We start from the raw sequence: 14316 nt of genomic DNA, 5'->3' as shown, positions 1-14316 counted from the left end.
TTTCCAATCAAGAACTAAATTAGGAATGTGGTTCCTCTCTGGGACACAGACTGACTAAAATACAAGATCATGTACAGTCATCCCTCGCTACAGTGTCGTTTGAACATCACCTCCTCAATCTATCGCGGTATTTCAAACATTCAGTGATTAATAAATGATCGTTGTTTTGTGGTTGACTACCGCCTATTATTAATTTTAAAAAATCTACATATTTAAGCAAATTGTTTTTGCAAAATGAAGCATTTTCAAGCATAAAAATGGCTAAATGAACTAAAATAGAAAATAGAGTATACAGTAAGCCATGAAGACCACCAACTTGTGAATGTAGCATTCTACATTGGTCACTAGGTGTCAGTAATTGTATTGTGAGACCCCCACCAAAGCACCAGACTTGAACAACTGCCTTTTATTGCAGGTTTAAATGATCTCACGACTGGCACAATAACAATAACTAGGGCTGTCAATCGATTAAATCGATTAAAATATTTAATTGCAATTAATCACATTGTCACATGTCCATATTTATCTCATAATTAATCGCAGATAGAAAGAAATTTTGATAAGTAGGGTTGTAAAATCCCTTTGTGGTACACGGGTTAAGATACGATTAAAACACGATATATTTTAAAAGTGGCATTCTTACAGTATTTTCAAATGTGTAAAAGAGCACCTCATATCCCCAAGCATGCAGTAAGGCAGGGGTCCCCAACCACCTGGCCACCTGACACTTAAAAAAATAAATACCTACATCAAATTTTATGTAAAGGGATATAAATTTTGGAAATATGGGCCATTATTTTATTCAAAAAATAATACACAGTTACAAATCCCACAGTTTTTGCACGTTTAATGCGAGTGGCGACTTGTCCCACTTTGTCCGACAGTCCTTGAACGCACCTTCCAACTTTCTTCCATGCCGCACTGATAGACAATACAGTATTTTTCCCCTTTTTCTCTCACCTCACCTCACCTCACCTTTCATCTTTATTTAAACCACACGTACATGGATAATAAAGATGTTGTGATATTTGGAGTGACCATATATGCACCTAGTGGTCGTCTAGTGTCGCTCCTATGACAAAGGGACCAGAGATGTGTGTGTGTGAGTTGGAGATATATACACTGTATGGTGCTGGAATTGTACTGCTGTTGATGTGTTCTGGTCAGAATAACGTTTTAAAAGAGCGTCAGACTTTGCGGGACTTTGTGGGGACACTACACTGTGCCTTCATCTGCCGTCATAACTGAGAGGTGTAGCTTGCCATGGTGCACATGCGTTAATCACGCTACAAAATGTACCATAATTAATGAAATAAATGAGTAACCGCCATTAACGCACTATTTTTGACAGCCTTATAAATGTTCTCAAGAGGTGCCAGTGTATTGAAATGTTTTTCCCAAAATCTAGCCTTGATGTTGGAATTTAATACTGTTTAAAAGTGATTTGAAGCCCTACCGTATTTGAGATACTGATAGTATCTATTTATTTATCTGTACTGTACAGACTGAACTCGAAACTGAAACCAGCAAAATGCAACGAAATGAACAGTGAAGCATAAAGGCGTATTCAAGAGTCAAGTTGCATGCTCAGTACGACAAATTTATACATGTTGGCAGGTCTACACTAATACTGAGAATCCTCCCTGCCTCTCACGCCTCCCCTGAGCCCGCCACCCCTCTAAGGCAGTGCTTCTCAAATAGTGAATTGTCAGGAAGGGTGTGAGAGGTAGGGAGTATTTGCAATGTTAGTGCAGACCTGCCAACATGTATGAATGTATGGTACTCAACATGCAATTTGACTATTGAATACGCTTGTGTGCTTCACAGCTCTCCATTTTGTTGCATTTTCCTGGTTTCAGTTTCGAGTTCAGTCTGTACAGTACAGATAAATAAATAGATATTATCAGTTTCTCAATAGTATTTCAAATCAGGGGGCTTGAAAACATTTCTTGAGAACCGCTGCTCTAAGGATGTACTGTATGTTACTGTAACAGCATAATTAAAAAGTTAATTTTGCATTATAGGGCACCTTTAAATAATTGATAATAATGATTTACAGATGTAATATGTGTACTGTGATTGACTGCATGGCGACCAGTCCAAGGTGTACTGTGCCTCCTGCCCAAAGTCAGCTGGGATAGGCTCCAGCTCACCTACGACCATGGAAAGGATAAGCAGTAGAAAATTAAATGAGTGAATGTAAAGGTTAGACTTATTTTAGTTACTTTGTTTACTAACTTTTCTTATATAGTTAACGTACATCTGTATTAACTTGAGTGAATGTAAATTCAGTGAATTCGTAATTATTTAGATTGTCCTCGTTCCTTGCTTTTTTCTTCCTAAGTAGAACTTCTCCATACTCTAAGAAACTGTGGGGTTCATTGGGAATGATAAATATTCAGTTCTAGCATGTGAATCAATGTTCACACATACACACACACGCACACACGCATGCACACACACACACACACACGCGCGTGCACACAAACCTCCCTCGAACCCCTCACCCCCCTCATGTCTGAATTATACATCACTTATACTAATACATTTACATGAATTAATACTCCATTTCCAGCTGACTAGGTGCTTTGCAGTCCGGCCATGTTCTAGAGCGTTCTGTACATGTAGAGCAGCCCATCAGGAGGAGCCTTTGGAGACACACACCTCCAGTGTTTTAATCAAACAGCCGCTCAGTCATAGGGATTAAAACAACATGAGTCACCTGCTGACAAAGTCATCCTTTGTGCGTTTGTGTGTATGTGTGTGCAGTGTAGTGCTCTCCCCTCACCTGGTTTTTGGTGATGTCGTCAGCCACTCATCATGTTTCTCAAAAGTGATGAGATACGCAGCAATCTCCTGGTGAGACAAAGGCAAGACAGAGAGGTTTTATACGTGTGTGTGTGTGTGTGTGTTTGTCACAGGGAGAACAGAAGGTTATATTTGTGTGTGTGTGTGTCACAGCGAGATAAAACATAACAGGTATTTCCAGATGACCTGCTGATGCCCACAGAGAGTGTATGTCGCTATATCTGATTGCCACGGTGAAGTCTAGGCACTTGATTGGCCACAGAGCAGCCAGTCAGGAGACTGATATAGAGCACAGACCCTCAGGGCTAGCAACCAATCACAGTGGCCGACTCACTGATGCCTGCCTCCACTGGTGAGGAAAGGCCAGCAACACACACACACACACACACACACACACACACACAAAGGCACGCTACATAAACACACACACTAGCTGAGTGAGTGCGTTAATGGGAAAAGTTTTCTTGTCTTTTGCAGTTTCACAGCTTCCCATCAGATAAAGTGTGCTCATAACTCGATTCTTAATTCCTCTGGCTCCGCTTTCATCTCCTCAGCCGTCCTATTCACGCTATTTCTTTTTCCACAGTAAAGCCCAGGAAGGAAAAATAAATGAGAGGTACAGGTGTGCGTTTTACCGATAGTAAGGAATAACAGGCCTCACGCAGTTCCCCATTTTCCTTTGCTGGGTAAACTCCTGTATCTCCTCCTTTAAACGCAGTTGTCTGTTTCCCTATCTCTGGCTCCCTTCTCACCCACTTGTTGTGGAGGCCTGTGAAATGTAAATTGTCCTCTTAAGGCAATCAGTGTTTGAAATGTGGCACAAAGCAATAGTGAAGAAGACATCAACAATTCAGCCCTCCTTCATCTGCCCCCTCAGATCAGCTATCTCTACTCCAGGCCTCCTCTTCCATTCTCTCTCATACTTGAGAATGTGTGTGTGTGCTTATTTTTCGGTTATTTGTCCCAGTTTGGCACGAGAACACTTCAGCTCCACACTGACCAGATGAGATGGAGGGAGAGAGCAGGTGGAGGGTGGTGGCACTTAACGGGATTGTTTTTAGTATCCTCCATTCTATTGCCATGTCCCAACCCCCACTGCCTCACCCAGCGTTCAGATGTGTATTTATGTATGTGTGTGTGTGTGAGGGACTGGCTGCCATCACACCATTAATTATTATCACCATCAATCTGCCAACTGTTAATGTCTCTCTGTCTGAGTTACAGAAAATTGCACAGGGCCGAGTCTGGGTTGAAGACACACATTCAAACACACGTGCATGTTCTTATGTGCATCCATAGCAAGGCACACACACACACTTGCATACAAAAACTGCCTCATTCATTTATGCATCTATTCATTAGCGGTGACAAGCAACCACCTCTCCTCCTCCCAAACCACTCTGCAGCAAGTCAATATCCTATACGGCCTCCACAGCCCCAGCCAGGCACTGGGGGCTCCCCTAGTGACTGTCAGCCAGTGGGAGGCGGGAGGAGAGAGGTGGGAAGAGTGGAGACAAGGGGCTGGGAGAGACAGAAGGATGGGAGGATTAAGAAGGAGCAAGGAGAGACTTGCAATTAAAGGCCTGCCCCATAAGAGCCATTAAAAAGCCCGAAACAGAGGAGTCAGCTGAAATGGCAGCCTGACACACACTCTAAAACACACCCACACACACAGACATACACAAACACTGCTATTCTCTCCTACACCACCACACACACTCCACACCCATGTGGAGTGACAGAAGTGAGACTTGAAGGTCGATCTTCAGGAAGTCAGAGTTATCGTCCCGACGGAGGCCAGTGATGGAACACTGTGAGCATGCCTGGCGACACACTGACCCTTCAGGAATACTGTAAGAGAGTGTGTGTTAGCTGTGCCAGACACAGGGACAGAGATCTTTCTCCGGGGATCTACTCCATAAACCTAGTTATTCTGCATGTCTATGTAAGTCTATACAATAATGCATTACAACAGGCCCTACTAAATGCAGGTATATGCTGCCCTGTGATCCGTCAGTAGGAGTAAATGGGAAAAAGAGATCTAACAAAGTTGGGATCATAAGTGGGGAGCTGGCCTGCGAGCGATGCAAGTGGGGAAATCAGCCACCCACTCATGTCTCGACGAGGCCATCTCCCTCGAAGAAACTGGTGGCATGTACAGAAAAGTGCTCATATTTGCACACACACGCACAGACACACACACTCCTAGGCCTCGGGGACATTACCCAAGGAGGAAAGAGGGGGCGGTTTGGTTGGTCGCCCACACAGCAACAGACTTATGCAGGAGCTTTCCCCGGGGGAGATTCCGTTAAAGGGTCTGGCCACAGGCTAGTGTGTGTGTGTGTGTGTGTGTGTGTGTGTGCGCATGTGTGTGTTCTGAAGTCTAATGACAAGCATCACCCTGGCAGATATCAGGGGAAAACAGAGTTGTCTGTAAACTGGAACTGTCACATCCATTCCATAGCAGCACCTCAAATGAAGGCTGACGCTGCTTCTCACCACACACATTATTTGGCATTGAACTGTTTATTTTATGGAGATGGGAGGCAGCACACTGTGGGTTTCCTTTTAAATACACCCAGAGTCCATTCCTTGCCTTTGTCTTGTTTACATATAGAGCAAAGAACTGCATTAGCATTACCCAGTGGAGGTTTGCTGATGTTGGAATTTTGGTTGTGATCACATTCACTGTGCATTTTTCTTTAAAATGAGCCTTGAAAATATCTACAGGGCTTGCCATAGTATCCAAAATAAACTCCAATTCAGATATCGGCTGGATCCTACTTTCACAACTTGCAAATTTACCACTCTGCGTTGACGTGCCTTTGACAGATAGACTGACTTTAGCTATCAACGGTAATTTATTGGAACTGTCTTGTGGACTTTGTCACTTCATGAGTGATATCGGCAGCTTTGGAGGCAGCTTTTTCTGAAACCTGAAAACTCAGGATTGTGTTGCAAGGGTAAAGCTAAATTGTTTAAGTTGTGTTCCACTTCCTGCTGACATTAATGATTCTATGTGTGTTGTAAACCAGTCCAATAATGTCTTGTTTGCACTCTATTCCTCTGGCCTGGTTAATTAAAATGTGAAGCTCTCAAACAGAAAGAAAGGCAGACATTGACTTACGACATGGATCATTTTGTTCTGTTCTCGCCACACAATTAAAATTTCATCAAGGCTATTGTACACCAGAGCAATAATGTGTAGTTTGTTTTATACAGTATTCCCAAACTGCTGCACTCTCTCCACTGTTTGTTACTTTCAACAGCCTCTATATTACCTCCACTGGCTAATACAGCTGCTTAATGCTGTTTCCATAACAACTGTTGCAAAGCCCCTGATCAGAATTCCTCTCAAGCTTGCCTTGTGTTTATCATATAAACAATTCATCACACACTGGGCAACATACACACATGCAAGTACAAATGTGCATGGTCATAAACAGACGTGCATACACATTTTCCATACCTTAATACATAAAGTTTCCTGTGCAAAAAGGAACAGATACTCACTATAACCTTGCATGCCTGTGGCATTTTTGCCAGAATTAACACTCACACACACGTGAGTGCATGTGAACACGCATTTGGTGGAGGTAGTCATTGGAGGATGTGATGTGACCTTCAGTGGGGGAACGCCCCATCACCTGGTCAGGCAGGAGTCACGCGCATCACATTTATCATGCTGCAGCTCTCATGGCGTACAGAGACACAACACTCTGACCATGTCATAACTAATGCATGCTGGGATACACGGGTCCTCACCTGTATAAACACAGAGAAGCACAGAGGCTCGGTTTCTGAAGAGGCCATGTTGTGGCTTCTGTCTATGTGAGTGACAGCTTTATGATGAAATAGTCACTTTCCATTCACTCCCTCTCCTTCTGCTCCGGCCTCTTTACCTTCCGCCCATCCTGCTGTCTCGTTTGCCTCTCATCACCCCACAGTGGAGTTGGTTGCGCTCACTCACTGTACGGAAAGTAGCCCTAACTTTTTTTTTTTAGCAGAGACCTGGAGCACAGAAGAGCCCGCCCCAATCTACCAAGGGAACTTCAATCAAGACTCCTTTGCGCACCTTTACCCCCCCCCACTTCCTATCTAGGATTTGCATTTGACGAGAACACCCCCGTCCAACTCTCTCTGCAGGGGGGGATGAACACATCAAAGACAGCAACAGGTGTGTGGTGTCAAACACAATGCCAGGACCCCTGCTGCGCCGGGGGCGTCTTGGATAAAGCCTGTCAGACTCCTCAAAAACTCTCACTAAGTCAAGCGGCAGAGAGTTCACTCACTGAGATGCGGGTTTGAAAGTCAAAAATGATGGATGGGTGTTTGGCAGCGGGAGGTGATGGAGGAAGGGGGTAGGATGAAGAGGTCTCCAGTGGTTATGTTAACCCCTGATGCCTCATCTCCGCTGAGGCTGCGTACTGCTGTTGTCGAATCTATTGTTATTGAGCAGGCTAGGGAGAATGAATGACAAAATAGTGTGTGCCACCTCTCATTGGCATAAATTCTTGTTTACAACAAGACACAAATTGGCACCCTGTCAGTCAGTCTCTCGGCCCCTCTCTCTCCTCTATCCCTTTTACTGTTTTCCCCTCTCTATTTGTCTCTCCCTTTCTCGCTGTGTGCTGCTGAGCGTAATACAACCCTCCCCAGTTCAACCCTCTCTCATTACCATATTCTAATTACATTCGTTAAGGGGAGCATTTGGGAGTTTAATGAATACATTTGAAAGATGGGTCTCTGTTGTGATCCTAAGGTTTGTCTCCAACACTGACTTCTTATAGATGAGGGCAAAATCACAAAAAACAAAACAAACAATGGTGTTGACGATTGGATCTCACGTGGCGCTGAAAAATCAATTCTGTTTGTCTCTACCAAATAAAGATTTCATGTCATTTGTGTGTTGTTTTGGAGAAAAAAAATCACTCGCCCCCATACTGAAGCCATGCATATTTAATTAACCTCAGACATAAAAAACAAACAACGAGAGACAAGCATTATTATAAAGATATACAGTAAGTACCTCAAGTTTATCTCCTCTTCTGCCAACAAATCTGGCGGCTCCATGCAGGGAGCAAGGCGGGTTCAGCTAAAGCAATCATAAGCGAAAGCAAACATTACAGGTTATGAAGCTTGTTCTGTTGACTGACTTGTACTCAGCATGATGTGTCTTTGCCAAGGACGAATCCTTGGGCTGGAGCTGAATAGACCGTTACTATGGGCCCCCACGCTCATTCTTTCACTGTAGTGAAAAATGTGATAAACCTTTCACACTTCCAATCCTGATGATTTCCAGCTGAAATCTCTGTCACTTTTATTTCACCCATAAGAGTTTATGATGGCAATGTTTATTGGCGGCTAAATACATCATTTTTTAATCCCAGAATACTAATTTGCTCGACTTGTTGACTTTAACCACAAATCAAGAGTCAGCAGAATGTGTTGGCATTGTTTCACGTTTTTCTGGATGAAAGCAGCCCACAGAGGACGCGTTGTACTGATCCTCTGCAGACAAAAGCAATTGATTATTTCCTATAAACATATGTAATGCCACAAACACTTTACAAATGTATGGTAGAGAGCTGAAAGGACTCCTCTTCACTGCAGTTGCAGTGTGTGCACTGTGATGATGCACTGCACAAGGTAGAGCCCAGTGTCATCACCCTATCTTTAAGTACTGTGATTCATGCAGTGGGTGTCAAAGTGTGCTAGCTATCTTTAAACATGATGTAAGATACATGCATATAAATAAAGAACGGGGGGGTTGTGTAAAGCGACCAACCGTTTTATCGTCAGACAAGAGTGCTGCTGCTTCCAACTGTATAATTGCCACCAATATGGAAGCCATCAAGACCTTTGTTTGCTTAAATCTGGTTCTTTTCATCCATTAAATTAAATTCATAGTTTTTGCACACTTGGATAATAATTACTCTAATTTAATGCACTTCTAGAGACTAAAAAGGAGTCAGACATCAGTTATATGCTGCCTGAGTTACTTTCCACCTCGTAGGAACGGCAATGGACAGTGACTTTTGAATTCCGCTTGCAAGCTGAGAGCAGCCATTTAACACTAATATTGACGCGAGTGTTGTGTATTGGACAATGTTTAGCTATTAAAGAGAACGAGCTACAAAAACGACACTGCCAGTACATACAGTGCCCACACTGCCAACAACCTGGGGTGATATGCAGTTATGCCACCAAATAAAAATCTTTATTTTAGTGCTTCCTTTCTTTGAGCAAAACAGAGACTTTGTGGACAAAATATTTACCTGTCAAATATCCAAAGACACGAATGAATCATTTTTTGTCATTTGGCCAAGATACAAATTAGATGCTCTCATTTGGGGATGTGCTTATCAATCTCCCACCCACCTACTGCTTCATACCGTGCAGCCAAAATTTAAATATATGCACTACCGGTATGCAAATGCAGCATCAGTGTCACTCGTGAAGTTGCTTCCTTAGAGTACAAGATGATGGATATTTTATTACAGCTGAGCTAGTCTGAGACTAATGACACTGCAGGAAGACAATTCAGACCTGATACACAGCTAATATCCAACACACACATGCACACACACACACACAGTTTAATCCCCAAGGAATCAGTGAAATTTGATTACACTTACTGTTACAAACACCCTCCGTATGGGAACAGACATTTCATACATCAGCAGGAGGGCGGAGAAAGAGGGAGGACAGAGATGGGCAGACCGAGGAATGTGTGATACAAGGTAGAATGACCATTTGATGGGAGAACACTGTGGACAAGCAGTGTTGTGTCTTGAGTGGAACTGCTACGACATCACCACCAAAATTGAAAAGACGGACACACAATGTTGGGAAACAATGGATTTACAATCCATCTAACCATGTTGTCCATGTCTGGGGTAGTATTCGGAGGACAGATATTTTGGAAGAGACACTGCTGCTTAATTGTGAAAAGAAACACCACAGAAAATGCTAACTTCCTGTCTTTGATACTAAACATTTCCAACACAGGAAGGTTTCACTTTGACATTCATATGCCCTTCACTGTCCTCAGTGGATGCACCACTCAGCACATTATTGCAGGTGACCGGTCCATGAGCCTTACACTACAGTGAAGCCTGCCAGTTCACTTATTTCTATGTTGCTGTGTGGATTGTCATGGTGAACAAGAAGAAGAAAAGACAATTAAACATGGCAGGAATTCACCCAGTTACTGTCATTTACTTGCAAGGAAATCTATGTAAGGTTGTAGTGTATATCTGAAATCAACCAGCAAGAGGATACACAAACTGTATATTTCAGATTTTGATTTACAAATTTGAACCCAAGTATCTCACGAAAATGCGTATATCACTCACATTTTGAGTGATATCAAATGTTTTATTATATCTTCCCAAGGGGCAATGCTATAGAAATGAAGTTGGTTATACAGTGGCACCTCTGTTGGTGTCCGCCCTGGTTAGCATTTTTTTCGGTAAATTTACACCACAACTTTGTCTCGGTTTGCGTACAATATGGTGCACGTCTTGTCGTGTTGTTATTACGCTGTGTGAGTCCAACTGTGTTCTTAATGTGTTTTTTCATCACAAAACATCCTTCCTTGTTAGCGTCCTATCAGCTAGTATACAAAATGGCAAACGGAACTGGAACTTAGGTCACCTGCCTATGATGTCATCAGCAGTTGACTCAAAAATGTTAACGCAAAACATGTTTTTTTTATACTTTTACAATTAGAGTTTTACACGAATAAAACAATTATGATGCACATAAATGACAAATGAAAGGTATAAATGAACATTTAAGGGCATTTTTACCTTCCTTGAACATGACTGTTCCCAAAGACACAATGTGGCAGCGAGATTAACCACCACCACTTTCCTGTGTTCAGTCAAGAATCACATTTTCAATGAAGGTAAAAGTAAGCCTAAATGTTCATTAATCCCTTTCATTCATTATTTACATGCATTTATATAACTTTTGAATTGTTTTCTGCACATAAGACAATAATTGTAAAACTAACGTGTTTTGTGTTAAGGTTTTTGGCTTTCTGGAATGGATTAATTGGATTTACATTATTTCATATGGGAAAACCTGATTCGGTTAACATCCGTTTTGGTTAAAGTCGGACCTTCTGGGACAAATTAAGGACACTAACCAAGTTTCCACTGTAACTTAGAGTAGTCAATGTACAGCTTGGAAAAAAGCATTGATTTAAGTCCTCTCTAGAAACAAGTTGATAACACAACCGTTACAACCCCTCACAAGTGTACACTTCGCAGTGTACACTACAATTCACATGTTTAAATTGTGTCCAAAGTGTCAATATTTTGCGTGAGCAACATAGTCATCTACCACTGGCTTAATCCTCTTGGGAATGGAATTCAACCAAGCTGCAAAGGTTGTAAGTGGAATCTTCCTCCACTCCACCATGATGACATCACAGAGCTGGCGGATGTTAGACACTTTGCACTCCTCCACCTTCCGCTTGAGGATGCCCCGCGGGTGCTCAGTTGGGTTCAGGTGTAGAGACATACTTGGCCACTCCTTCACCTTCACCTTCTGCTTCCTCAGCAAGGCACTTGTCATGTTGAAAGGTGTGTTTGGGCTCCTTATCATGTTGGAAAACTGCCATGTGACCTTGTTTACCAAGGGAGGGGACTGTGTGCTGGGTCAAAGTGTCACAGTACATGTTCCCTCAGTGAACCACAGCTCCTCTGTGCCAGCAGCACTCATGCTGCCCCAGACCATGACTCTACCACCACCATGTTTAACTGTAGGTAAGACATAATTATCTTGCTACCCACTTGTGTTACCAGATATAAAAAAAAAATAATGGCTGTGTGTTGAATCATTTTTAGTTGATAATAAATCTATACCGCTTCATTTCTATGCTGTTGTCACTTGAGAAGGTATACTGTCATAAAAATATTTGCTGAAATGTGAGGCGTGAACTCAGTTTTGTGAGATACTGTACCGCACCAAACAAAACTGAAATCATCAACACAAGATACACTGACAGGGTGTATTACTTCAGTACACTCAAACTGTCATATATATTATTGAGTTCCTTCCAGCTGCAGTGGATGCCTTACACAATATGTGCATTGGTATTTTAACGGTATAAATGTCTCTTTGTAGTGGCCAGACAAATATTGGGCAAGCAAAGTCTGATGAGCATAAAGTTATTAAACCTGTAAAAGTGTTCTGGACAGACACACACACTTTGGAGGTACTTGGAATGGGAGCACAATGATCTCACACACACATTTGAATACTTTATCTGTCTCCCATGAATTAATTCTAATTTACACAGCACTTAGATAATACAAAGGTTGTATGTGGGGACAAAATGCATTGTATCCGCTGCAAAGTCTGACTTATTATTACGGCACACGGAACGCAACATTTTTTTGGTTGGGTCTAACAGGAGCCTAAATCACACACACACACACACACACACGCATACACAATCTTGCACAACACCCCCACACTCACAGTCACACATTCCCACGGTTTAATATATCTCTGTGTCTCCAGTTAACAATATTTTGTGTCAAATTAAAGCAGGCAAGATAAATAGTGGGTCTGCGCCACACGGAGAAAATAGAACAGGAGCAGAATGCGAGGGAGGGGTTGAGAAGAGAGGACTTGTAAAATGGTGAATCCCAGCCCCTGTTGGACTGCATTGAAACACTGATCCAAACAATCTGTGCAGCCTCCTACCCCTATTAACACATTCACCATACAGTCACATTTAAGGCTTGTGGGTTAATTACATGCGTCGACAAGAAAATTGTACCTATAAAATCGAATGAATCTAATTATTAGCCTTTTCTTTTGCATCGCAGCACATTTGTATTCCGTTGCCAGATGGGTCAGCAGGGCACAGCCACTGTTTCAAGTTTGAGGAGAAATAGAAAGTCAAAACAGGCGCAAAATGACGCTGGGTGTTAATTGGGCTATGCGTGGCTCAGAGAGAGATGGAGAGATACAGACGAAGAAGGGGGAGACAGGGAGCCTGGAGGACTAATTAGTGATTATAACTTGGCACTCTCCAAACATAAAATATTTCTCAACCCGAAAGACAGAGGAATGATTAAAAATAAAAGAATAGGAATCAAACATAAGGAGCAGAGAAACACACCGTGGTATTAGAAGTGTGTGTGTGCATTCATTTAAGCATGTGTGTTTGCATGTCAGCTTGTTGGCTTCTTTGCCCTCTCATTAAATTGTGCTTTACTCTGGTAAACGTTAACAGCAGAGTTCTCAATGTCAACTAGAGAGGTTGCAGCCATGGGCACGCTCCGGGAAACAAACATACACACACACACACACAGTGACAAGGATACTATAAATCCTACCAGTGCATGAACGGCATATCCATTTTATTCTAAAAATGAAAATTTCTGTAAGTTTCCAAAAGCATACTTCTTTTATCTTCTCTCCGACACGGATGACAAAATGGAGTGCGTCAGCTTCTCGCGGCCTCGTGCCAGAGTGAGTTGGACATTAGCAAGTCTCGCATCAAAGTCATAAATCAAGGACACCCTTCAAAACAGCAGAGGACCGAAAACTGCCTGTCTGCTCCCGGTATCATTCTGAGTTTCCATAATGGATCCGTAGCAGTTTTCCACAGTCTGGTAGCTGACATTTAATATCATCCCTCTTGTGTAAATTATATCCCAGACATATCTCCTGCCATGTATCACCTATGTGGGGAAAATAGAACATATCTCTGCAAAGACAGGGGGACTACAGCGCATGCATATTTAATTCAATGTATCTGTTTAATGGCTTACAAACAACAATGATGACAATAATGAAATATTAAACATAATCACACACATACACATAACTTCAGAGAGAGAAGAGAATGAGCTCAGACCCGACAGTGCAGAAAGGTGCACGTGGTTTACAAACGCTAGTTTTGTCCTTCATCAGCTGTTTTTCTTTTTAATGTGTTGTACACGTTTGGCATTACAATCCGACTTCTCGAGCAGATGTCTCTCTTATCACTTCCGATGTACTGCTCAATCAAGAACTCCATTTGTGTCACACATGCAGCATCGATCACGCCATTAGCACAAACACACACACAGACACACACAACGACTTGGTTACCATGGTAACACTCTGTAAATGGGGCAGTGGTCGTAAATATATATGCTTTTTGATCTTCTCATTCAAGCAATCATGTTGATGTCACACACGGCGAGACACGAGCGTGTGTGAACTGTCGACTAGCTGCCTTCACAAAGCTACCGATGTTGCCGATAACATCAGAAATGTTCTACAATGAAACGCTGAATGTTTCATGCCATCTTTTTTTCATATCATTAACACCCAAATAATGCCTTGTTCCTCTGCTTTCTTTGTGCACTCAAAGAGTTGAGTGACGTGTGGCGCAGACGTGCATGCAGAACCATTGTGGCACAGATGACTGTCATCTGTGTGTTGTACTCAGCATTGTTTTGACAATCGCTTCGTTCTAATCATGGTGTATGTGTG

At 42.4% G+C, this 14316-nt stretch overlaps 1 protein-coding gene across 5 annotated transcripts in view; it reads right to left on the bottom strand.

Moving 5' to 3' along the window:
* Positions 1-14316, bottom strand: part of LOC129186128 (calmodulin-binding transcription activator 1-like) — a 69327-nt gene that overhangs the window by 32300 nt on the left and 22711 nt on the right. For all 5 annotated transcript variants that reach the window (XM_054784048.1, XM_054784049.1, XM_054784047.1 and 2 more), the window contains exon 4: positions 2789-2856. In XM_054784048.1, the coding sequence (XP_054640023.1) occupies positions 2789-2856 (68 nt within the window). The remainder of the gene's footprint in view (positions 1-2788; positions 2857-14316) is intronic.

This window comes from Dunckerocampus dactyliophorus, chromosome 8, assembly GCF_027744805.1.
Source record: "Dunckerocampus dactyliophorus isolate RoL2022-P2 chromosome 8, RoL_Ddac_1.1, whole genome shotgun sequence".
Classification (NCBI taxonomy): Eukaryota; Metazoa; Chordata; class Actinopteri; order Syngnathiformes; family Syngnathidae; genus Dunckerocampus; species Dunckerocampus dactyliophorus.
The sequence above is the reverse complement of the archived record's forward strand: the minus strand, read 5'-3'. Positions and strand labels throughout refer to the sequence as shown.